Raw genomic sequence first — 23902 nt, 5'->3', positions numbered from 1 at the left:
TATCAAGGATAGGGGCACCTGCCTGGCTCAGTCAGTAGAGCATGTGACTTGATCTCAGGGTCATAAGTTTGAGACCGATGGGTGTAAAGATTAAAAAAAAAAAACCAACCAAACAAAAAAAATACCCAAAAAACAAAACACAAGGATCAATAACTCTATGAAACAGAAAAAAAAATGCATCAGTTTCATCTTACTTATAAACAGTTCTATCCCAAGAATAAAAATAACTTAATGTGGGGCGCCTTGGTGGCTCAGTGGGTTAAAGCCTCTGCCTTCGGCTCAGGTCATGATCCCAGAGTCCTGGGATGGAGCCCCACATCGGGCTCTCTGCTCAGCAGGGAGCCTGCTTCCTCCTCTCTCTCGGCCTGCTTCTCTGCCTACTTGTGATCTCTGTCTGTCAAATAAATAAATAAACAAAATCTTTAAAAAAAAAATAAAAAAATAACTTAATGTTAGAAATCTTTGAACAAAATTCAAATTATACCCATTAAAGCACATCCTGATCCTCCAATATATGCTGAAAAATCACTTGATAAAATTTTATACTTACTAATTTTTTAAGTAGAAAATTAATAAAATAGAATTTAACAAAGGATATCTACCAGAAATTCAGAGCATATATTATCCTTAACGGTGGAACATTAAAAGCATTTTCACTAAAATGTGTAACAAAGCAAATATTTGTTACACATCGCTAGTATTCAACCTTCTGGGCCAGACCATAGCTAAACCAATCCTAAAAACAATCAAATAAAACATGAATATTGTATAGGAAATAAAAGACTCACCAACTGCCAAAGATGGACTTCTTTTGGATTTTTTAGGTAAGGATATGTCAACAAACTTTTAAGAGTTCGACTGCATTAACAGATTAGCATATAAAAATCAAATTGCTTTTACTGTGACAGCAATGACCAATTATAAAATACATTAGAAAAAAGGTATATTTTACTATAGCAACAAAAACGAAATGTCCAGAAATAAATTGCAAAAAATGTATGATGATATAAAGATATCTTATGAAACCAAGCCTACAAAAGCTTTAGCGTAATGAAGACCTAGCTTGTTCTTAAAGAGAAATACCATTGTAAATTTCTCCAAATCCTGTGAATTTAGCACAACCAAAAACATAACTTCAAGATATGTTCACCAACAGTCAAGAAATTTTTGGGAAAAACATTAGGATGGTGTTACCTCTACCAAACCTGATCCAAACACCACAAAACTAGAATCAAATGAATATTATTTATTAGGGATATCAAATACCTCAATTAAAGAATTTAGCACATAATAAAACAGCATTTCAAAACAGTGAGAAGAGTAGACTTCAATAAATGGCTTCCGAACTTCTAAATAAAAGTAGCTCTAGACCTTACTCTTCACAAAAATCAATTCTTTTTATTCTTTAAAGATTTTATTTATTTGACAGAGATCACAAGCAGGCAGAGAGAGAGGAGGAAGCAGGCTGCCTGCTGAGCTGAGAGCCCGATGTGGCTGGGATCGTGACCTGAGCCGAAGCCAGAGTATTTCACCTACTGAGCCAGCCAGTAGCCCCACAAAAATCAATTCTTGATGAAGATCTCGCTGGACGCATACATAATAAATGTCTTAGAATACTTCATATTTTGGAATAAGTCATAAAAATTTATCAATTTGAATATATAGAAATATAAAACATTTATTAAGAAGAGATACCATGTATGTCAAATACAAGTGACTGAGTAAACACTGGTAACAGATATAAAAGACTAATACCTGTACTATATGAAAAACTAACAAAAATTAATAAAGACAAATCATTCAACAGAAAAATGAGCCATACTGGGAAAAAGCAATTCAAAAATATAAAAAAAAGATCTAAAATAAACATATGAAAAGATGCCAATTATTACTAGTGCCAGAGTTTTTAATTAAAACAAAAAAATATTTTATTCATTAAAAAATTTTAAAAATCTAGTATCAAATGTCCTTAATGATATGGGGAACCGGTATTCATTCATTGCTGAGAAACTGTAAGTTGGTAATAGCCATTTTGGAAGCCAACTGAAGTATCTTTTTAAAACTGCCTAACTCTGGTCCAGAATTCAAAACCTAAGTTTGTACTACAGAGAAATCCTTTTATGCAGATAGTCACACAGGATGATGTTCTTTAGCATTATTTGTAATTAGGGAGTGGGGAAGGAAACTCTCTTAAGTGTCCATTTTAGGATAAATAGATTATGGAATGATTTTTTTTTTTTTTTTTTACAAAAGTACAGAGATTAGGTGTGATTATACTGAAATAAGCCAAATAGAAAAGTTGTGGAATGATATGCATATATGTAAAAATTAAAACTATACATTTTATTTTCTATGTTTATATACGCCATGTATATACATGCATAGACAAAGGTCTAGGTGAAAGTTAACAATTGGTACTTATAGGGAGGATATTAGCATTGAAGGTGACTGCCAAAAATATTTATTTCTGATGTAGTCAAATTACAAATAATAAATTTGTAATTTCAAATGTAAAGAAAAAGCAGTATGCAGAAAATGATACATTTTGGGGTGCCTGGCTGGCTCAGATGGTTAAGCGTCTGCCTTCAGTTCAGGTCATGATCCCAGGGACCTGGGATCAAGCCCCACACTGGGCATCCCACTCAGTGGGAGGCCTGCCTCTCCCTCTCCCACTCTCCTGGCTTATGTTCCCTCTCTCGCTGTGTCTCTCTCTGTCTAAGAAATAAATAAAATCTTAAAAAAAAAAAAAAAAAGAAAGATAATGATACATTTTAAGAAAAAATATACACTCAAAATTATTCTTTGTATTTCTTTCTTTCTTCCTTCTTTCCTTGATGTAAACATAAAGGAGAGGTTCTGGAAGACTACCTGCCAAAATGATGCTACTACTATACAAAGATACCTCCAACAGAAACAATACATTCAAGTCCTATATTCTCATTTAAAAGAGGTAAATTCAGTTCAAGATTTGTAAAAGCAATACAATGATCAGTTTAGAGTTCTTATTATTTTGTTTAGTTATTTATTAACATTCACATGGTACATGAGTATATACTAAAATTTTGCCATATCTTTAGAATTTAGTATTTGGGGCAGAGAGGAATATAATTTTTAAAGTTAGACTTAAGGCATTAACATTTCAGTCAATAGTTAAGGTTATACACTTTCTTTAAAAAAAGATTATTTATTTGAGAAAGAATGTGAGAGAGAAAGAATGTAAGAGAGAGAGAGCATGAGACGTGGGAGGGCCAGAGGGAGAAGCAGACTCCCCACTGAGCAGGGAGCCCAATGTGGGACTCCGACACGGGTCTCCGGGATCATGACCCAAGCTGAAGACAGTTGCCCAACCAACTAAGCCACCCAGGCACCTTAAAGTTATCAATGATCAACTCCTTGTAAGGACTGTTTTTTCTGGAGATTATGCAGTAAAAGCTTAATTCTAATGAAAATGATATTGGCATCCATATACAATCAGTTACATTTTATGAATAACATTACTTTTGAACGTATAAACTAAAAATTGTTTTTAGAGGTCTGTTCTTAGAATTACTTTTTATAATGTAGATTAAACTTTAAAAATATTACCACATCCATTATCAATTTGGCTTCCAATTATTATATAAATTGCCTGTAGCAGTATGGTTTCTCTCACCTCTACAAGAACAGAGCAAAGAGAACACCAAAGCAGTCATATTGCATTGTATCTTAAAGACCTAACACGTAAGTAGCAATTGTCCCTTGCTTTTTTCTGCTCCTATTTAGGAAACTGTTTGCATTTGTGATAGCATAATCCCACCACAAAGTCCTCTCTCTATCAACCTCTCATATTGAGGGGGCTTCAGTTAACAGGTACAAAGACTGGAAGTTTATTCACTCATTTGTGACCTTAGCTATATCCTTGAAAGCCTTTTTTTAGTAGCAAGGAAAGGGGACATACACAGGAGGCAAAGCAGCTTCCATGATGACCTCCCAACACTTTTCCAGGTAGAGGAATTGTTTATTTTTAATTCATATTTGCTCAAGTCTCAAATCATGAAAACACTAAGAGAAACCGCCAGAGCTTTCTGGTTCCACAATGGTTAGGAGAGAAAAGTATACAGGCAGTAGTTTCTTCCAAATAAAAAGGCATCAGTAAGGAAGATACACTCTGAAGGGTATCTTCAATGGAATTTAGAATTTCCCTCCCCTATCCTAGGCCATTCAGCTGTCTCCTACAGCAATTCACCTTCCTTATAAAATAGCAAGTTCCTTTAGAAAGGCTCCAGTGGAGAGAACACCAGGGTGGTGTTATAAACCTTATCTGTCACTGAGATCCCAAAATGACCTTAGCTAATTCCTCTTCCGCATTATAAGAGGGGTGCACTAAAGTCTGAGTCAATGCTCAATGACCATGTTTTCATCAGAGGCCACCAAGGAAGGAAACATACCTTTTTATTTCATATCATGAAGGCCCTCTTATAACTGTATCACATATCAGTTTTGTCTTCAATTCAGCAATATTTTACAAGAAACACCTAACATCTCTTACATTACAGGTATTCAAAAAATAGGAGCTGATGACAACATTTCAGTCATATACAAGTAACTGATGTGAAGTGACTCAGAAAATAAGTCATTTGAGTAGATTCTATAAATCTTTAAAACAAAAGGCAAGTATAATTTTATTTCAAGAAAATATTTAGGATTTAAAGTGAAGAATGACTACTAGTTAGTAGTGCTGGCATTTATTTTCTTTTCACAGTGAAACTTGGAAAACAAGGTATGAGTTAAACTGAACCCATTTAATATAAAAGTCTTAGTCACTTAAATTTATCTTTATAACAAAGCACTTTTTATGTAATTCAAAATACACATGCTTTGATTGAAGAGTGACTGTAAATGGATCCAGTTTTCTTCCACCTGTGATGACAACTTCGTCATTTCTTCTAGAAGTACTGGCTCTGAAGGAAGCATTTTAAGGTGTAACTGAAATAAAAAAATATTATAATATTTAAGAAAGTTAAAATTTTGTTTTTTCTAGATTCAACCTTCTTACCAAGGAACATCATAAGATACTACTATGAATATTACTTCCTTAGATGCTGGCTTATTACTAGTTCCCTTTTCCCTCTCCTCTATCAAACTTTATTGTGAGTTCCTTTATGGTACTGTCTGTCTCTCCCTTAGTAGAACTGAAAGTTATCATCACTCTCCTCCACCTAATGAATCCCTTGATACAAGTCTAGAAACAAGGTCCCAGTTCTAACACTAACTCCCTATTTCTGTGCTTCTGTAGGTTTCTCCTTTCACTGGAACCTATTAGTAATGAATGATTGATGGCTCTCTACTTTAACATCTAAGGATTAAAATAAATTTATACACAGGAACTGCAGTTCATTTGGGAAAGGATATAGAAAAAATATGTAGCATTTCTATTTTTTTCATCCTATATGCTACCATCTAAATATCTACTTCTAAAATAAATTTAAATAAGATAAGTGAAAACTCATTTTATATATTCATGGGATAGAGGAAGTATTTTTTAATACTAAAAGTCAACATCATCTACTTCCTTCAATATAATATACCACTGAAATGAACATGAGTTCTCCCATTATATTAGTCATAAAAACAACTGTTCTCGACAAATCACCTGAAACCCCTTCAGCCAGGATAGAAGTATTTTGATTCCACCAGCAGAAAAAAACAAAAACAAAAAATAAACATGAAATCTAATTTTCTCTTCATGATCATAGAAAAACTGCCAAAATACAATGACTTAAAAAAGTTAATAGTTCAGTATACCGAATCAAATGGGTAACACAGAAAAGTCAGGGGGATGAGTCAAATTGTGCTAAGTAAAAGAAAAAACTACAAAGCTGTGCTATTTAGCTATCCAATACAATAACCACTAGGTGAAGATGGCCATTTACATTGAAATTAATTAAATTTCTATAAAATAAGAAATCTAGTTTCTAAGTCACATTAGCCACATTTTTCAGTGCTCAGGAGTCAAATGTATGAAGTGGCTGCCACACTGGACAAAGTGGATAGAGAACCCTGCCATCGCTGCAGAAAATTCTATCAGAGAACATTACCCTAAGGGAAGGCAAGCTGAGAAGTACCATGTTTCATTAGACTTACCTTTAGAAACAGTGCAAGATATGCCTGGGCTAACTCAAAATCACGCTTCCTGTCCAACATCATCCCGATCATTTTTAAGAAGCTCTGCATAACTTCTACAGATCCACCACAATCAGGAGACAGGCTTCGCAGCTCTGTTTCAATTCCTGATGGGCCTAATTCTTTCAGAAGGTTAAGAGCAGCTTCATCTGCATTTTTAAGAAGAATCCAGTTATTACCTACAATCACTTCACTTAGGAAACTATAGTTTCATTTCATACCCAAGCAACATACATTTAAATTACACAGGACATTCTTTCTATGGCTTTATTTTTTCCTTAAGAAGTAAAATGAACTCCAAATTAAGTAACAATCAGTACAAATGATTAGAGCAATACAATAAGAAGGACTTAAAGCACTAAAATTTTTGCATTTAAGTTTTCTTTTCCTGCTGCTCAAGCTGTTAAAGAAAATCTAATTAATGCCTAGTAACAGACACTTCAAGATGGTCTTACATCAATCAGATGGTCACACAACAATCAGAACAAATACAAATATGAGAAGGCTATAAGTACATACCAAATTATTAGAGTAGTTGCATGGAGAATAGGATGAGGTGGGGGAATTTATTTTTCTTTCCTTTTATTGTTATAAAATTTTTTAAAGTACCAGATGATTATTAAGAAATACTAACAATACAGAAATATCTAAGAGGGGGAACAATTCCACCTTATTCTTACATACCCCAAATTTACTCCTTTTCTCTAGAAATAAGCATTTCTGATTTATATGCATCATAAGAATACACATTCTATACACTTACAACTATTCTGTAATAGGTATTTGATATTATAATGGCAATGATTATGCTTTTAGCTTTTAGAAAAGAAGTAACACCAACGATAAAACTCTAACAAATTTTATTTTCTGTCCTTCAGTCTACACTAAATAATAGTGCTTTTCTTCTTTGCCTCTCCAGAAATATAACAAGTTACTTCTTTACGATCTTGCTATTCTTTAGTCATCTACAATGGCCCATCAGCACCATTATTTGACTTTTGCCAAGGTGGACTCGAGTGATGCTGGTATGAAAACAAAAGCATTTGGATCCCAAAAATAAGAGGAGAAATCAAACAAGAGAGTGACTGTGATTCTGATAATTGCTTATAGTTCTTATTATTTATCATTATTAGCTACAGGTTGTAGCTTTCAAAATTTAAATGTATTAACAATAAATACATTTTAAAACTGCCTTACTGGGATAACTTGGGAATATCTAAAAATCACCTAAGACAAGTCTCTGCTGTATTATAAACTGTATTTGTAAGTAAAAACAAAGAAAGAGATGGGGGTGGGGAAATAACTAATTTTCCATATAGAAAGTGTGAAATGTTCTCAAAAGGTAATTATAATATTGACACTCATCCAAGTTTAGTGTTACTCGTTTAACATAACAGTACAAAAGCTAAAATTATTTCACATTAAAATCAAAATTTCAATCCTTTAAAGATTTTACTATTTTCTTTGAGCTACTGAAAAATCTGCTAATATATCATTCAATTTCTCTTCATATAAAGTATATTGATGATATTTGGTAAAAGATTTTATAACTTAACTTACATTTATTATTTACTAGTCCTTCTTCAAGTTTCAAGCAGAAATCTGATTTTTGAGCCAAAATTCCAAGATTTACCACTTTCGACTTAAACAAAAACAAATATACATTATTGCAAGAATACAAGTGTAACAAAAAAAATTATAGCTTATAATTAAAAGCTGTCATTAATTTACTGTGTATCTTAATACTAGGTCTTGATAAAGAATTACAAATGCAGAACACAAAACACACCCTATATACTTAGAATCCTCCAATTTGGTTTTTACCTGATGGGGATCATTATTTTGTTCAGGTGCAGCATATCTGGGTACAAGGCCAGGAACCGTTGGAATAAAAAATGGTGCTGATTTGGGTACTCTGGGTGGTTCCTTTGGTTTATTCTTTTTCTGATTAAGAGAAAATGAGAAAGCGAAAAAGACTAATAAGTCCTTGCCAACAGTTTCTAATACTTAATTCCAAGTCAATTTTAAAACAAAGTGCAAAAAGTAAAAAGAAGGAATGAAACTTTCTCAAATTTGAATGCCAAAATAAAATGTCAACTGATGAATATCACAGATATCTTTAAACTAGGGTTCTCAAGGCAGACCTCTAGTACCCTTGCTGATAAGGCAGAAGAAAAATGACAAGGTTCAGGAGAAGCTCTCAGAACTCTCATTTTCCTCAAACATGATTTACATGAATATTTACGTAAAGAAGTAACAAGCAATTTTGAACTTCTACAATCTTTTTCACAAAATGGACTAGAAAACAAAACTTACGTAAATGCTCAACAGTTTCTTACATTTTTTTTTTCTCCAAAAGAAATTTGGAGCTAGAGGTAGACTTTGCCATTAGAAATAATTCAGTGAAATCTTCTTATGAAGAATAGCCCTGATTCTTCTAGTTCGTTGGAATTTCTATTGATTTTTCCTTCGTACTTTTTGTTTTTAAAAAGCAAAAGAACACTACTGCTCATTTATAAAATTACAAATTTTATAATTTATAATATATATTATATAATAAAATTATAAAAATCATAAAATTATAAAAATGTTAAGTGTTAGTAAAATTTTAAGTTTAGTAAAATTCTATCAGGAAAACCTCCACTGGAATTCCCACTGACAGAATTTAGTTTTGGTGACCATATGCTACACGTCACTCACCACCTCAGGAGTATCTGATGAAAGAGCCTTTCTATGGTAAACTGCCTTTATTAGGAGACTCACAATTTTACCTTACACTATTCCTCTTCCATTCTTTGGAGCTATCATACAAGATTCGTTTTTTGAAAGAAAACCAAGGATACTCATGGCTTTGTGAAGCCACAGCATAAAAGAAAGTTACTACATGAAAGCAGGACAAGGTACTGCCAACTGCAGGGTAAGCATGGCCCTTCTTGGGGGTGGTGGAGACTGCAGAATGAGTCACAGTTACACTTCTAACTCACTGTTCTTGAGTTAGAAGGGACAGAGTCACTGAGTTGTAGATATAAACAGAAGGCTTTTATAAACATTCGGTGCACGTGCCCCTTCGGATCACTACATTTATATCTTTAGGGTAAATACTCAGTACTGCGATTGCTGGGTTGTAGGGTAGCTCTATTTTCAACTTTTTGAGGAACGTTCATACTGTTTTCTGTCTACAATAGCCAAACTATGGAAAGAACTCAGATCCATCAACAGATGAACGAATGTCCATCAACAAATGAATGGATAATAAAGATGTGCAATATACAGATAGATGGACAGATAGATATACACACATACGCACAATGGAATATTATGCAACCATCAAAAGAAATGAAATCTTGCCATTTGCAATGATGTGGATGGAATTAGAGGGTATTATACTGAGTGAAATAAGTCAATCAGAGAAAGACAATTATCATAAGATCTCTCTGATATGAGGAATTTGAGAGGCAGGGCGGGGTGTTGTGAGGGGTAGGGAAGGAAAAAGTGAAACAAGATGAGAGCAGGAGGGAGACAAACCATTAAGAGACTCATAATCTCAGGAAAGAAACTGAGGGCTGCCAGGGGGAGAAGGGGTAGGGAGAGGGTGGCTAGGTTATGGACACTGGGGAGATATGTGCTATGGTGAATGCTGTGAATTGTGTAAGCCCGATGATTCACAGACCTATATCCCTGAGGCAAATAACACATTATATGTTAATAATAAAAATAATAAAAGAACAGAAGGCCTTTGCAGGTCCACAGGGCTCTGGAAATGGTCTAATCTCACAAGGAAAACCAAAAGGAGAAAAGTTACCCACAGGACAAATACAGAAATTCTAACTTCTACCATTCAGTAAGAAATAAAAATACTGGAGATGTTAACGTATTTCTTCCATAAAGATCATTCACTCAGGTTTCTAAATAAGTTTTTATGCAGAACAAAACTGTATCTAAGCAAGGAACAGAGTGGTCCAAAACCTAATCTCAATTAATTGGGCATTATTTTGATTGCTCCATTACACACTGATCTACTTGGACTTTTCAATGCATTGCTTTTAAAGCTATCGCATAAAGTATTGCCTTTATAGCTGACACACTGGACAACATGATGGAGAGATTATACAACTATGCTCCTACACAACATATTTTAAAGCTAACATCCAATCTCTCAAAAAGTGAGCAAGTAAAAAGAAGCATATTTAACTTCTGAGAGGAAAATTAACACGTGAAAACTTTTTCCTTAATCGAGACATACATACCTTTTCTGGTGCTAAGTAATCAGCTACAAAACAAATCTTGTCATAGTTATCTATGTCAATTCTTTACATTTATGCCCAGCCTAGCATGTGATTTAACACATACATAACCTCTAGTGAATATGAATATGTATCTATCCAATCAAGTTTCATAAAACAATACTTCCCGTTACTATCAGAGGATAAGCTTAAAAGTTTTCTATTCTAGTTTATTCTTTTCAATTACTTTTGCTACTCACAAATGGGGATCATAAAATATACTTTGAAAAACACTAATTATGCCATAATTATCCTTTTTTTCATGTAAAACTATAAATACCTCAAAGACAAAGGAGCTAGGTTTTTTCCCACTGCTGTTGCCCTTGGGACATAATCTAGTGATAAGTTCATATTAAGTTATATGCCTGGACTCAACACAGCAAGCTATAAAAATTTTCTTGGCGTTGACAGAGTAAGGTATGGAATGGTAAAGGGTAACTAAAGTTTAATTAAAGACCAGAGAAAAGTCTTCTGGTCCCCAAACACCTAGCAATAGAAATATCACACATCATGGCAGCAACTTTTTTCCCTCATTTTTGTAAGTACAAAAAAGTTTATTAGGTTAGATTTAAAACATCTAATTTTTAATGATTCTGCAGTTGCAGGCTATACTTTTGCTCAGTGCCCTCAAAGTCAATTACTATAGAGAAAGAATCCTATAATCACACTGGACCACACAGTCTTCAACTAAATGATATTTTCTACTACCTTAGGCTTTAACTGTTGCTTCTGAAACCCTCCAAGTAGAGGAAGCTATCTCTACTAAAGAAAATGTTTCTCAAATGTGTCTTTAGGGACCAGTATTAAGTGTACTACAGCATTACCTTAATAACATCAAGATTAAGAAGGTTCTTCCACCGTGATTCAGGGAGGAGTGATAGAGTCACTAACTGCTCATTCAGCTGTTCTGGGGAATCATACTCTATCATTTCATCACTTGGTTCTATGGTTTCTTCCAATAATTCCACATCTTAAAACAAAAAATTTTCAGGTAAAAGAAATTAATGCAGAACGAGATTTTTATCATATAAAAAGGAACTTACTTTCTTCCAAATCCATTAGTATTTCATAACATGTCCACTGAGCAGAGCCTTATAAACTCTATTGACTTTATTTCCTCATTTTCTCATATTATCTACAACTCCCATCACCAGACCCACTGGTATACTATTTAATTTCTTATCAATACCACATCAATTATATTTTTGCATTAATTAATGAAGTCATTCAAAATATTTCCTAATACTTAGAAAAATACTTTAATTGAATGCATTAAACTCTACCTTCCCTCAAGTTAGGTTTATGATATTACACTTCAAAACTACTGTTTTGTGATTACCTTGAGTTTGACAAGTACCAGGAAGCATCACTACTGAAGGAACATAATCTGTGGGAAGCGGCCGTAGTGAAACAACTGAATACAGGGAAATATTGGACCTGAGAAATAAACATACAAACAATATTTTAAAACTTATAAAAACAGATTTTTTCAAAGAAACTTCAATTACTGGTAATAATCACTACTATCTTATACTTGGCTTCAGATTCCAATCACAAAAGTTAAAAAAAATCTAAAAGTCAATATTAATTTGAAAATGCCTTGATTCATGTCATAGATGTCATCATAAGAAAGTTGTGCATAAATATTATTTATTAATGGAGTCTTTATTTTTAATGTAATACAAAAAATATTTGAGAGATCAGTAGTGGATAATACTTTTATAAGATAACATAACCTCCATATATTTATATCATTTTGACAAATGGCAATCTCCATTTAGAGAAATCATAACTGAGGGAAAGATGGAGTCAGACAGTTAAGTCAGAGAGAATATGCTGATTAGATTCTTTGGGTTGCTGAAGTTATGGACTTTCCCTTCTCTAGAATGGTCTTCTAAAGTAGTTATGTTTCTGCTACTTGACCCTGTAGCATGGCCTTGGATGACTCAAGATGTAGATACTGCTCCCAAAGAGGGGTAATCAGATTCTCTTTCACATACATTATAATCTGGAATGTAAAATAATAATTGGGAATGTCAGGTTCTGAGTTACATTTATATATATATTAATATATTATACTCCTGCTGACATCCCACAGATACTCTTCTCTTGTCTTGATTGTTCAAGCTTCTTAAATGCCAGGAAATACTCTACTTTGCATATTAAGGTGGCCAGAGTCCAATTTCTAAATATATGTCATATATTTATTTTCATATCCTAAAAATCTAATTATAAAATTTTTAATTATAAAATTTTTAAGGATTAATTTCCTTCTCTTCTTTAATAAGAAGAGCTAAAGGAATTAAACATGAGAACTCAGAAAATAGGTAAAATTTTTCTAGATCAAGACGATGGACATTTATTTTGAACTCTTACATGTTTATCATCACCACCATTATTATCTTTCCATGGTTATGTAGAATTATATAACTAGAATGAATCCTAGATAGGATTTTGATCATACTTATGGCTTATTCTGAAGATAAGGTAAGCTGAGTTGAAATGTTGGCCAAAGTTATAAAGTGGTCCTCGAGCTGTGACAGGAAGGCCAGTGTCTAAATGGGGACTCCCCTTCCCTAGTATTTCAAAATTCACTTAACCTTTCTGCAAATAAAAGCTGAATATGATAGGGGCACTTGGGTGGCTTAGTTGGTTAACGGGTCAGCTCTCGATTTTGACTCAAGTCATAATCTTGGGGTCCCAGAATAAAGCTCTGCATCTAGCTCTGCACTTACTGGGGAGTTGGCTTGAGAATTCTCTCTCTATCCCTCCCCCAACTTGCATTTTCTCTCTCTCTCTAAAATAAATAAACCTTAAAAAAAAAAAAAGACAAATGCGATTGATAAAAATCAGTCATGTGGTTTAGAATTTCACACTTGAGCAGATATCTAAATTACCAAGCAGATGTTGAATCAGTCACAAATTTATGGTGAATTAACTCTAACTATGTGAAATTTCTATTTTATAAGTTAAAAAAAGAAAAGCTAAATGGCAATGTTAGCAACTATGATTTTCTGACAATATCCTCCTCCTCCTCCTTACCCACAATAGAAATGTAAGAAATAACTTACCAAAGATAAATTCCAAGGTGATCCACGTGGGAAGTGGCCAGAAAGTCACCAGTAGGAGACATAGTAATGTTGAGAGGAGCGGAGTCCAACAAAAAGCTGTCTATAAGGCTATAAAATGAATTACAAAGTTATGAAGTATTTAAGCTCTACCAAAAAAGGACATAACTCACAAAATATATCTTTGCTAAAAGAACAAGGGATGAGAGTCAAAGAAAATACTCATTTTTGATTTTCACTAACCAATAACAGAAAGCTATCACTAATAGAGCTTTGTCAAGTAAATTAGTATGTAAAAATAATCTCTCTTAATAAGAAAGACGGAGAACATTAAATATACCAATTAACTGAAGATAGAGTTTTAGCAATAGGGAAAATACTAGAGGAAATGCTCTATTTTTCTGGGACACCATTTTGGCTGACTGACTTGGGGACAAATTCTGAAGATGTAACATATTTAAAATAAATCTGATTACCAGTACTATCCTGTATTTTTGTTATTCCAGTGAAATTTTAAAAAGGCTTAGGCAAGAAAGGGAAGGAATAAAATAAAATGGCTGTAAAAAAGAGAAAGAAAATAATGGAAAAAACTTTTGAGCACTTCTACCTATTTTCCAAATAGGTAACCTACTATATGCGAAACATGAAAATTCAGTCTGTAGAGCATAACTATAAAACAGCTTATGGAAACCAGTCTCACAACTTTGAAACGCTTGGAGGAGTTAAAAAGTTGGGCAGGAATGAGGAGGAGTGATCACACCCAGGTAGGAGACACAAAAGAGGATTCTCAAGAGAATGAAATGATTGAGATAAGCCTTACAAATGAACAGGATCTCAGAGGATGTTGCTAGTAGAGAAAGTACTTCCTGGCTGAGGGAACTGTGAAGGTAAAATAAGAGGAAGTATAAGCAAGAAGTGATTTGGTACATAATAGGTACATAAGCATAAGGCTGCAAATAGCACCTTAAATACCAAACACTTGAGTTTGTTTTTATCTTTTAATCAGTGGAAAAGTCACTAAAGGCTTTTGAGCAGATAGTGGTGCAATTTTCACTTTCACAAGAAAATCTGCCATCAGAATGTTGAATATATGTGAACGGGAAGTATAGTGAGATTATGGTAGCAGTCATCTAACCTAGCAATAAAGATCTGAACTAGAATGGTAGTGGCAGGAAATGAAACAAGGTAGATTTAAATAGCAAAAAGAAAGATCTAACCTGGGGCACCTGGACGGTTCAGTGGGTTAAAGCCTCTGCCTTCGGCTCGGGTCGTGATCCCAGGATTCTGGGATCGAGCCCCATGTCAGGCTCTCTGCTCGGTGGGGAGCCTGCTTCCCTCTCTCTCTCTGCCTGCCTCTCTGCCTACTTGTGATCTCTGTCTCTCAAATAAATAAATACAAATCTTTAAAAAAAACAAAAAAAGAAAGGTCTAACCCACTGGAATCTTGCAGAGGAGGCTTCTTACACAGGCTGAATGTGAGTACTTTGTATACTTTAAGATAAGCATATGGGTTTTAGTAACAGCAAACTACATTATTCACTGAAGCCAATACATTATCCATGGGAAAGCACAGCAAAACAACTGAAGTTTAAAATCCACATTAAGGAGCACCTGCGTGACTCAGTTGGTTAAGCACCTCTTGATTTTGGCTCAGGTCATGATCTCAGGGTCATGAGATGGAGTTGCATGTCAGGTTCCATGCTGGGTGTGGAGCCTGCTTAAGATTCTCTCTCTCCCTCTCCTTCTGCCCCTCCCCCTGTTCTCTTTCTCTCAATCTCTCCTTCCCCCTCAAAAAAATTCCACATTAAATAAAATAAATTATTTCAAGAAAAAAAATGTAACAGCAGTTAACACTTTTTAGTTCTTCATGATAGGAAGTACCCTAAGCACTTGAGTCTACTTAATTTAATCTTCACAACCCTCTGAGGCAGATATTGTCCTTACTACAAGATAAAAAAAAAATGAGGTCCAGACTGCCTTCGGCTCAGGTCATGATCCCGGAGTTCCGGGATCGAGTCCCACATCAGGCTCCCAGCTCCATGGGGAGTCTGCTTCGCTCTCTGACCTTCTCCTCGCTCATGCTCTCTCTCACTGTCTCTCTCTCAAATAAATAAATAAAATCTTTAAAAAAAAAAAAAATGAGGTCCAGAAGATTTAAAAACCCGTTCAAGGTGGAAAGCAACCAAGCCACAAGCAGTCTGAACTCTTAATCACTGTAAATTCAGCAAAACTGAAAGTAAAGATACAATAAACAACTCAATAGTATATACAGACCCAGAGGATGCTTACATTGGTGATTCATGGAACACAACTCTAAGCAGCTCAAATGTAAATGAAGACTGTTCTGTGGCAACATTGACTTGTTCATGATAAAATCTCTTTCTCAATTTGTTCAGAGTGATTTAAAATGTAACCTTTAAATAATGAATGCAAAATAAGAAAACAAGACTAATATAAGGAGCACTGAAGATCCCCAGTGACGTGTGCTTGGGACAATGACTACTGTTTAATTCTTAGTTTGGGGAAAAAGATGAGTAATAACCTGTCTGATTTCTGTTCAAACCTACTTTGGAGGTTCAGAGGAATGGCTTCCCTAAGGGATTAAGGTGATGTGGGAAGAAAGGAAATATTTGCTAAACACTTATATGCAGAGACAGTTAAATTATGTTAATTCACTTAATCCCAATAACCCAGAGCAGAAACATCATCTTAGTGTATATAGATGAAAACGGAACCTAAATACAACAATTTCAGATTTCACCATTTGTGTCTTGTTTGATATTCATTAAAAGTTATGTGAGGGCTGAAATATCCTAATACATTTAGAATCTGTTAAAAAGAGAATCTAATGCTTAAACAAATTTATTTTACTTGATACTGTAATTATTTTGTCAAATTCTTTGTAAAACTTAATTTCCACAGTTGTTGTGTGTCGGTGGATTATGTAAAAGCATCAAACAGAGAAAGGTGGTTTCCACACATACAGTGTATTTTACACTGCCACATTAATTCATAAATTGTTTATGGCTTAATAAAGGCTTAATCCCAGACCTAACTACCATCTAGCCTTCTGCTTATCCCACAAAATGAAAAGTCCTGGCTAAATTGTATTTTTTTGAGAGAACATTAATAAAATTCCCATTCTAATGGATCTGATTTTCAAGCACAGAGATCTGCATATACAGGTAATATTAAGTAATTTCTTTTCTTTTTAAAGATTTATTTTTTTATTAACATATAATGTATTATTTGCCCCAGGGGTACAGATCTGTGAATCATCAGTCTTACACACTTCATGGCACCCACCATAGCACATACCCTCCCCAATGTCCATAACCCAGCCACCCTCTCCCAGAAACTCTCAGTTTCCTTCATGAGATTAAGAATCTCTTATGGTTTGTCCCCCTCCTGATCCCATCTTGTTTCATTTTTTCCCTCCCTGCCCCCATGACTCCCCGCCCTATCTCTCAAATTCCTCATATCTGAGAGAACATATGATAGTTGTGATTAAAGATTTATTTTTAGAGAGAGAGAGAGCAAGACAGCACACACCTATAAGTGTAGGGTGGGAGAGAAACAAGGTGAAAGAGTCTTAAGCAGACTCTGCACTGAGCACAGAACCCACTTCGGAGCTCAATCTCACGATGCTGAGATCATGACCTGAGCCAAAACCAAGAGTCAGATGCTGAACTGACTGCCTCACCACATACCCCTAAGTAATTTCCGACTATATTTTAAACAAACGTAGACAGTGTCTAGATAGTTCAATCTTCAAAATGAGAGAATTACTTTACAAAGGTATCTTTAATGAATAGAATGAGAGATGGTTTTGCCTCAGTGAGAAAGTCCAAAACAATGTTCTATTCCAACTATTTTCATGTAATGGTCCACAGAAAGCAGAGGTCAGAGGGCAAGGAATAACAAAATGCAAAATTTTATTAAAGTATTTACTTTTATAATTTTCTTATCCCAAAGGGGTTCAATCCGAACTTCTAATATATTAAAGACAACCAGAAATAAGAGGTGGTAATGGTAGGGGATGGCAGATAATTTCAGAGATAAAAATTTCAATTCTGCTTCTCAGAGAATCTTACAAACACAAGAATATTTTTAGCATTTCAAACACTTTCAGGAAACTGTTCAGAATCTATGCAATTTGTTTTAGATAGGTACTACAACAGATGGATATACCCATATGTTGCCACACTCAAAGGTTTGCTCAAAGATAGTCTGACTTTTCAGACCATATAATAAGTAAATTCACTCTTTAAATATTTAACATGTTATAAAAATGATGAAACTGCTTACTGAAGAAAGAACTAGGAATATCCAAAGACTACCCTGGTAACTGTGTTTTTTGAAAAGAGGGGGAATCTGGGGCGCCTAGGTGGCTCAGTTGTTAAGCGTCTGCCTTTGGCTCAGGTCATGATCCCAGGGTCCTGGGATCAAGCCCCACATCAGGCTCCCTGCTCCACTTCTCCCTCTCCCACTCCCTCTGCTGTGTTCCTTCTCTAGCTGTGTTTTTCTCTGTTGAATAAATAAATAAATTTAGAAAAAAAGGGGAATCAAAAAACCCAACAGTTCCCTATGGCCATATGACAAAATACTGATCTTCACTTCCTTATTAACTTCTACATCAACAAAATCAATTCACCCTTAGAACATGACACAACCAAGAAAAGCTGATTACTGCAACTATTGGGACATCTGTTTCTTTCTCCTATGCTTATCAGAGCAAAATTTCACTTAAAAATTATGCCACCTTGGGTAAATGGTATCTCTGAGTCTCCATTTCCTCATTTGTAAAATGGGACTAATAACAGTACTAATACCTACAGCTATTAGGATATTAGGGAAGACAAAAATAAAAGCATATAAAGTACCTGGCACTCCTGCCAAGTGTTAGCTTAGTTGCAATGAGGCAGCATCAGTTGTGATACTGCTTTCCAAGCTCATAGCTGAACCAAATAAGCACCTATGTTTTTCTTTTTTAAAATATATTTTGGTTCAATCAATTGGTGTATAAATTATTAATTTTCTTTTAACAATCCCTATGTGACCCATTTCTTGCTTGTGTGTCTCCCAATGTCCCTCTGTATTCACTTAAATATTGTCTCAGTGCTCATCTAAAAATAAAATATCAGAGAATGGAAAACCTGTCAGATTTAAATCTACTCAGTTTTGGGCGCCTGGGTGGCTCAGTGGGTTAAGCCGCTGCCTTCGGCTCAGGTCATGATCTCAGGGTCCTGGGATCGAGTCCCACATCGGGCTCTCTGCTCAGCAGGGAGCCTGCTTCCTCCTCTCTCTCTGCCTGCCTCTCTGCCTACTTGTGATCTCTGTCTGTCAAATAAATAAATATAATCTTTAAAAAAAATAAAAATAAATAAATAAATAAATCTACTCAGTTTTTTACTGAAGTAAGAAATTCAGCAAAAAGGCCAAGGTTGAATCAAATACTGGTGGCTTTGAATGCTACTTGCAGATCCTAATTCTTCCATTCCAAAGATAAACTTTTACCACTTTAAAAAAATATTTTGCCAATTTAGTACGAGTGAACAATAACCCATCTCTTCCACCTACTGTGAACTGAAACTAAAAAGGTAAGTAAAAAAGGCATTATGCCAACTCTGTTACTTGTACAACTTTCCTACTTTAAAGAAATTCAATTATAATATTCATTTTTACAAGACAGTGAAAGTTCAAGGAACAACAGACTACCATAATTCCTCAGGTAGCCTTCAAAAAAAAAGGTTTTTTAAAAAATTTAGGAAATACCAACTTTATGTGAACTAATTAAAGCCAGAAGACACAACCAACTAATTAGATTTTGTTTTACTATATTTTAAGTGAAAAAAGAGACACACGTGTTGACAAGGGTCCCTAGTTATTAGAGCTGGACCCATTAGACACTGTTGCTGTGCATATTCCAAATCTTGTATGTATACTGGATAGACAGCTGTGCCTCATTCCTGTATGAAACTTAAAGGGAAATGAGTACATCAGGGTTTTTCCTTTCTAAAGGTCAAATTGCTTTCAGGAATGAACTTATCAATTCCTGAGAAAAGAGGAAGTACAATTGGACAGAGCTTTATTTAGGAGTATTTCAGAGGCTTAAAAAGTACCATCTTCCTTCTCACTTTCCCCACCTTTCTTTATGGTATGTTCCTGTCAAAATGAACACGTCACTGTTCCATCACTACTTTCACACTCACCTAGGAAATTCTGTTAATTGATATGATTTTAAACTGTGTCTATTCCTATAAAATTTTCAACAATAAAGTTAGCTCCCTTGCTCGCTCTCTGTAGGTCTCCACTGTTCAAATTATTTATCAGAAGTAGGAAATTTTTCTCTTTAAATGCTGTTTTTGTAACAAGTTTGACTATGAAACAGATTTCTGAACATTGCTGGGTTTTACCCAAATCTTTAAGAAACACTTTTTCATTACTTTAAGGTATCTAAACCATCTTCTTTCGAGAATTATATTAGAGACAGAAAATAAACAATATACACAAATTAAAGTTAGGGTTTTCAGCCTTTTAAACTAAATTCAATATAAACAATGACAAAAACACACTCAACAGAGTTTGCAGTTCTAAAGTCAATCTCTATTTTGGAGTATCAAAAAGGTCAAATGAGCTTTCTTAAAGTTTATGCAACTTACTTCTATATCTCAATTTTGCAGGAGAGATTGCATTTTCCTTACTACTATCTTTTATAGCACTACTTCCTGCTGTTTAAAAGATCAAAAATCCTCCAAGAACAAAATATAGTAAGGTCAGAAAAATCCCCAAATACATTCTCATTCAAAAGGGACACAACCATTAACTATAGGTAAAAGTTACAAGTAAAGACAATGACTGAGAAATCTTCTGACAGAGGTTAGGGATTTAAAAATAAACTCACCACCCAGATGGAAGGTCCCAAGTTCTAACAGAACAATCCATTGAAGCACTTATTAACCAACGACCATCAGGACTGAAAGTCTTCAAATTAAAAAGAAAAAAAAATACATATATAATGTGTAAATGCTTAATGTCTGTGTATTTAACAGCTTAAAGAATGTAAGAAATGAAAGTAAGATGCAGGCTTCATGAAAAATAGTTTTCATGAGTAAAATTTAGACCACCTTATTTTATAAAAAAGAAGGTACTATTTCTTATATATCACTGTCTGGATATAGGTAAGAGTTAAAGTTTTATACGAATTACAAATAGCTTTAAAAGTTAACAGTATCATCCAATTTTCCAGAGGAAAAGATTACTCCATAATCTTTCATACTTAGGAGACAGTTAACAAACTGACTACAAAACATTTTTAGCATAAAAATGCTATTCTGAGGACATTTAATTAGAAATATTTTGTTAGCCTAATTTCATTTATAAAGTTCTATGAAACAGAAGTTCCACTAAAGAGTCTATATATTAGACTGACTTTCTAAGAATCCAAAATGATTTTGAAGAATATAAATTCTCTTTAAATATTAAAGTCACTAAAGAATAACTTCTACTTTTACTTGTAGCTTCAGTTAAAAAACTTTTAAAATGATGTCTAATTTCTAAAATATAATTTAAAAACTAGAGTAATCAGAATTTCAAAATAAATTTAAATAATAAACTACTTATGCTACCTTAAAGTAGCTATATTTGTTCTCTTGATATAAATATAAATAATATTTATGATATGATATAATAATATGACAATATAAAAATATGAAAAACAGCTCTCATTTTCCTGTAGCACATATGGGGCTTAGATCAGCTCGTATGTGAAAGAAGACCCCAAAACAAAAAACTTTAATTTTTATAATGGTAGATTATTTATCTAGGATTCTAAACACACCACAGGGATTATAACCATCCATATTAACAGCTGATAATGGGATGAGCAGACTCCAATCTGTTCACTTGGTTGCAATGATATAGTGGAAACTCAATCTTAAGGTACCATGAACCCAATTTACAGAATAGTGCACATTAACAAAGGAGGGAGAAAAATGACTCTCAAAGGCAAAGTTACATCATAAATCCTCATAGATTTAATTGAACAGGAGTAGCTTATTACTAAATTGGAGATAATCCAGACACACAAGGTCAAAGTAACGTCTGCAAAGGAAAGAAACACAAAGACCAAGCTGACACTGACTGCTTTCAAAAATGCATTCAAAGATTTCATCAAAATTACTCCACTCCTGCCCTCATTTCTATAGATGCTATCACAACAAATTCTGTCAATGGGTAGTTCTGCCAATCTCCTATCTGCAGAACAACACAATTTCCTGACATTTTCCCCCTATTTTAAGGAAACAGGTAACCATTACAAATTCTGACTTCTGGTGTGAGAACGAATAAATAAACGTAGCTGTTGGAATTGCCAGTGAATAGTTCAGATATTGTTTTAGTTTTTTCCTGTTTTCAAGTAAATTAAGGGGTCTGTAATTGATGAAAAAGAGCAATATATATTTAATATAGTCCTCAGTATACACTTTTCAAATTATCATATCCCATTATATCATATCACATATCCACTATAAGAACATAATACCAAATTACACATCATATCACATATCCTATTATGAGAATGTAATAGTAAGCTCAAATACATTTTTACTGATTAAACTATTTCAGAGCTAAGAAATACAAACTAATTTTCTCACTTGGTAAATTATGTACTCATATTAAGATTTTTACTAAAATCATCAAGAAATAACACTGAACTAGAATAAACCAGATACCATATACTTCAGGTTCCTACTATTTGTTACACATGCAGAAAATCAGAAATGAGTTCTCTCGGCCTAGTTTAATATTAAGTTAAAAATGATATACTTAGGTTTCAATAGGCCATTCATTCTCCAAAGTATACTTTAGCCTTATTTAGAGTTTAAGAGAAAAAGATGAACTCTAGGATTTATACTTTCCCCATCCTCCCTGATGGGATTAACTCCTTGAGAAATATCTTCTAAATTTTCTTTAAAAATCTATTCTTTGGAAATTAGTTTCCAAATTATTTATCTTGAGTATCTCAAATGATAAATTTAATGCTACTAAAAGATAATAGTTATTTTTACCCTAAAAAGAAACAGAATTTAACCAATTTCTATTTAAACATCAAAAGTTCATTTTACCAGGTCATTTATTTGGCCTTGGTGTCCAGAAAACTCTCTGACAATCTTCCTAGTTTCAATGTCCAGAACACTAATGGAAAAGTCATCCAAAGCAAGTCCCAGAATGCCACTAGTAAGATAAATACACAAGTTTTAATAAAAAACCAACAAACCTTTAACTAAAATCTCAGTCATTTTTATTTTGCTAATAATCTAGTATACCCATGAGGAACAAGCAGAATTCTGTCCTTTTACATTAAATGTCTAATTTTCTCACTTGGTTAATTAGGTACTCATATTAAGACTTTTACTAAAATCATCAAGAAGAAAATCCATAATCATTAAAGGAAAAACTTTACCTGTCTCTATGTAGCAGCATCATATTTGGAGATGAATCAAGGCTCATAGAATGGATTAAAATTTTGTTTTTAAAGTTCCAGAACTTGAGTAATCCTTCACTACCAGTTGTAATCGTCAACTGGTTTAATCCATCCACTGCAACACCTCTGACAGATCCTTTATGAGCTTTAAAGCACATGTTAAAAGAAAAAAGAAATAAGAATTGGCATTGCCTCCCTGAACACTACACAAAGTAATTCCATCATTTAAATATCTAAATTCCCTTAAAATCTTTAAATTAAGCTGGATTCCAGGGAAAAGGGAGATTATTATATTGCTCTAGCTAAAACAAACCCATCAGGATGATGCTACAAAGATGAAGATTTTCTGTTTAATGCAAGGGGAAAAAAACAAAAATTTTAATTTGTATAATATTCACTTTCCCCTATTCTATCAATGATTTCATTCTCTTTAAGTATTTCAACATGGTGTTTATAGTAGGTGTAATGGCAGTAACTGCCAGATAGGGTTGGCAATAACCCACCTACAACTTTAGCAAATGGCCTGGCACTCAAGAATTTATCCTTGTATCTTTCTACATTATTATTATTATTATTATTTTTTAAATAAGAAAAAGGAAATAAATTCAATACCTTGATCCTCACCAAAACTTCCTCGATGTATACCAGACTGCATGTTATATACATCTACAGCTCCTGATGAGAGACCAATTACAGCAAAGTTTCCACAAGAAGTTATATCTACTGCCTTAGAAAGAAAAAAAATTTAAACAAACAATACAGAAAATAAAATTTTTACTGTACTTCTTCCTTTACAAATATCTTTTTACCTATTAATTATCTCTTTAAAAAAAGAAGCATGCTAAATGAATTGCCTCATTAATTTTCTTAAACACAATGTAATTACACTTGGACACATAGGAAAT

General features: G+C 33.8%; 1 protein-coding gene across 1 annotated transcript in view; it reads right to left on the bottom strand.

The window, feature by feature from the left end:
- Nucleotides 1–1231: 1231 nt before the first annotated feature.
- WDR36 (WD repeat domain 36) overlaps nucleotides 1232–23902 on the bottom strand; it is a 45289-nt gene continuing 22618 nt past the window's right edge. The window contains exons 13-23 of the mRNA XM_059418350.1: nucleotides 23610–23724; nucleotides 22977–23142; nucleotides 22639–22747; nucleotides 20418–20497; nucleotides 13517–13624; nucleotides 11785–11882; nucleotides 11270–11415; nucleotides 7987–8106; nucleotides 7723–7804; nucleotides 6124–6311; nucleotides 1232–4965 (exon numbers count right to left, since the gene is read on the bottom strand). Coding sequence (XP_059274333.1) covers nucleotides 4816–4965; nucleotides 6124–6311; nucleotides 7723–7804; nucleotides 7987–8106; nucleotides 11270–11415; nucleotides 11785–11882; nucleotides 13517–13624; nucleotides 20418–20497; nucleotides 22639–22747; nucleotides 22977–23142; nucleotides 23610–23724 — 1362 coding nt within the window. The 3' untranslated portion in view covers nucleotides 1232–4815. The remainder of the gene's footprint in view (nucleotides 4966–6123; nucleotides 6312–7722; nucleotides 7805–7986; nucleotides 8107–11269; nucleotides 11416–11784; nucleotides 11883–13516; nucleotides 13625–20417; nucleotides 20498–22638; nucleotides 22748–22976; nucleotides 23143–23609; nucleotides 23725–23902) is intronic.

This window comes from Mustela nigripes, chromosome 12 (assembly GCF_022355385.1).
Source record: "Mustela nigripes isolate SB6536 chromosome 12, MUSNIG.SB6536, whole genome shotgun sequence".
Classification (NCBI taxonomy): Eukaryota; Metazoa; Chordata; class Mammalia; order Carnivora; family Mustelidae; genus Mustela; species Mustela nigripes.
Note: the sequence above shows the minus strand (reverse complement) of the source record. Positions and strands in the feature narration are given on the sequence as shown.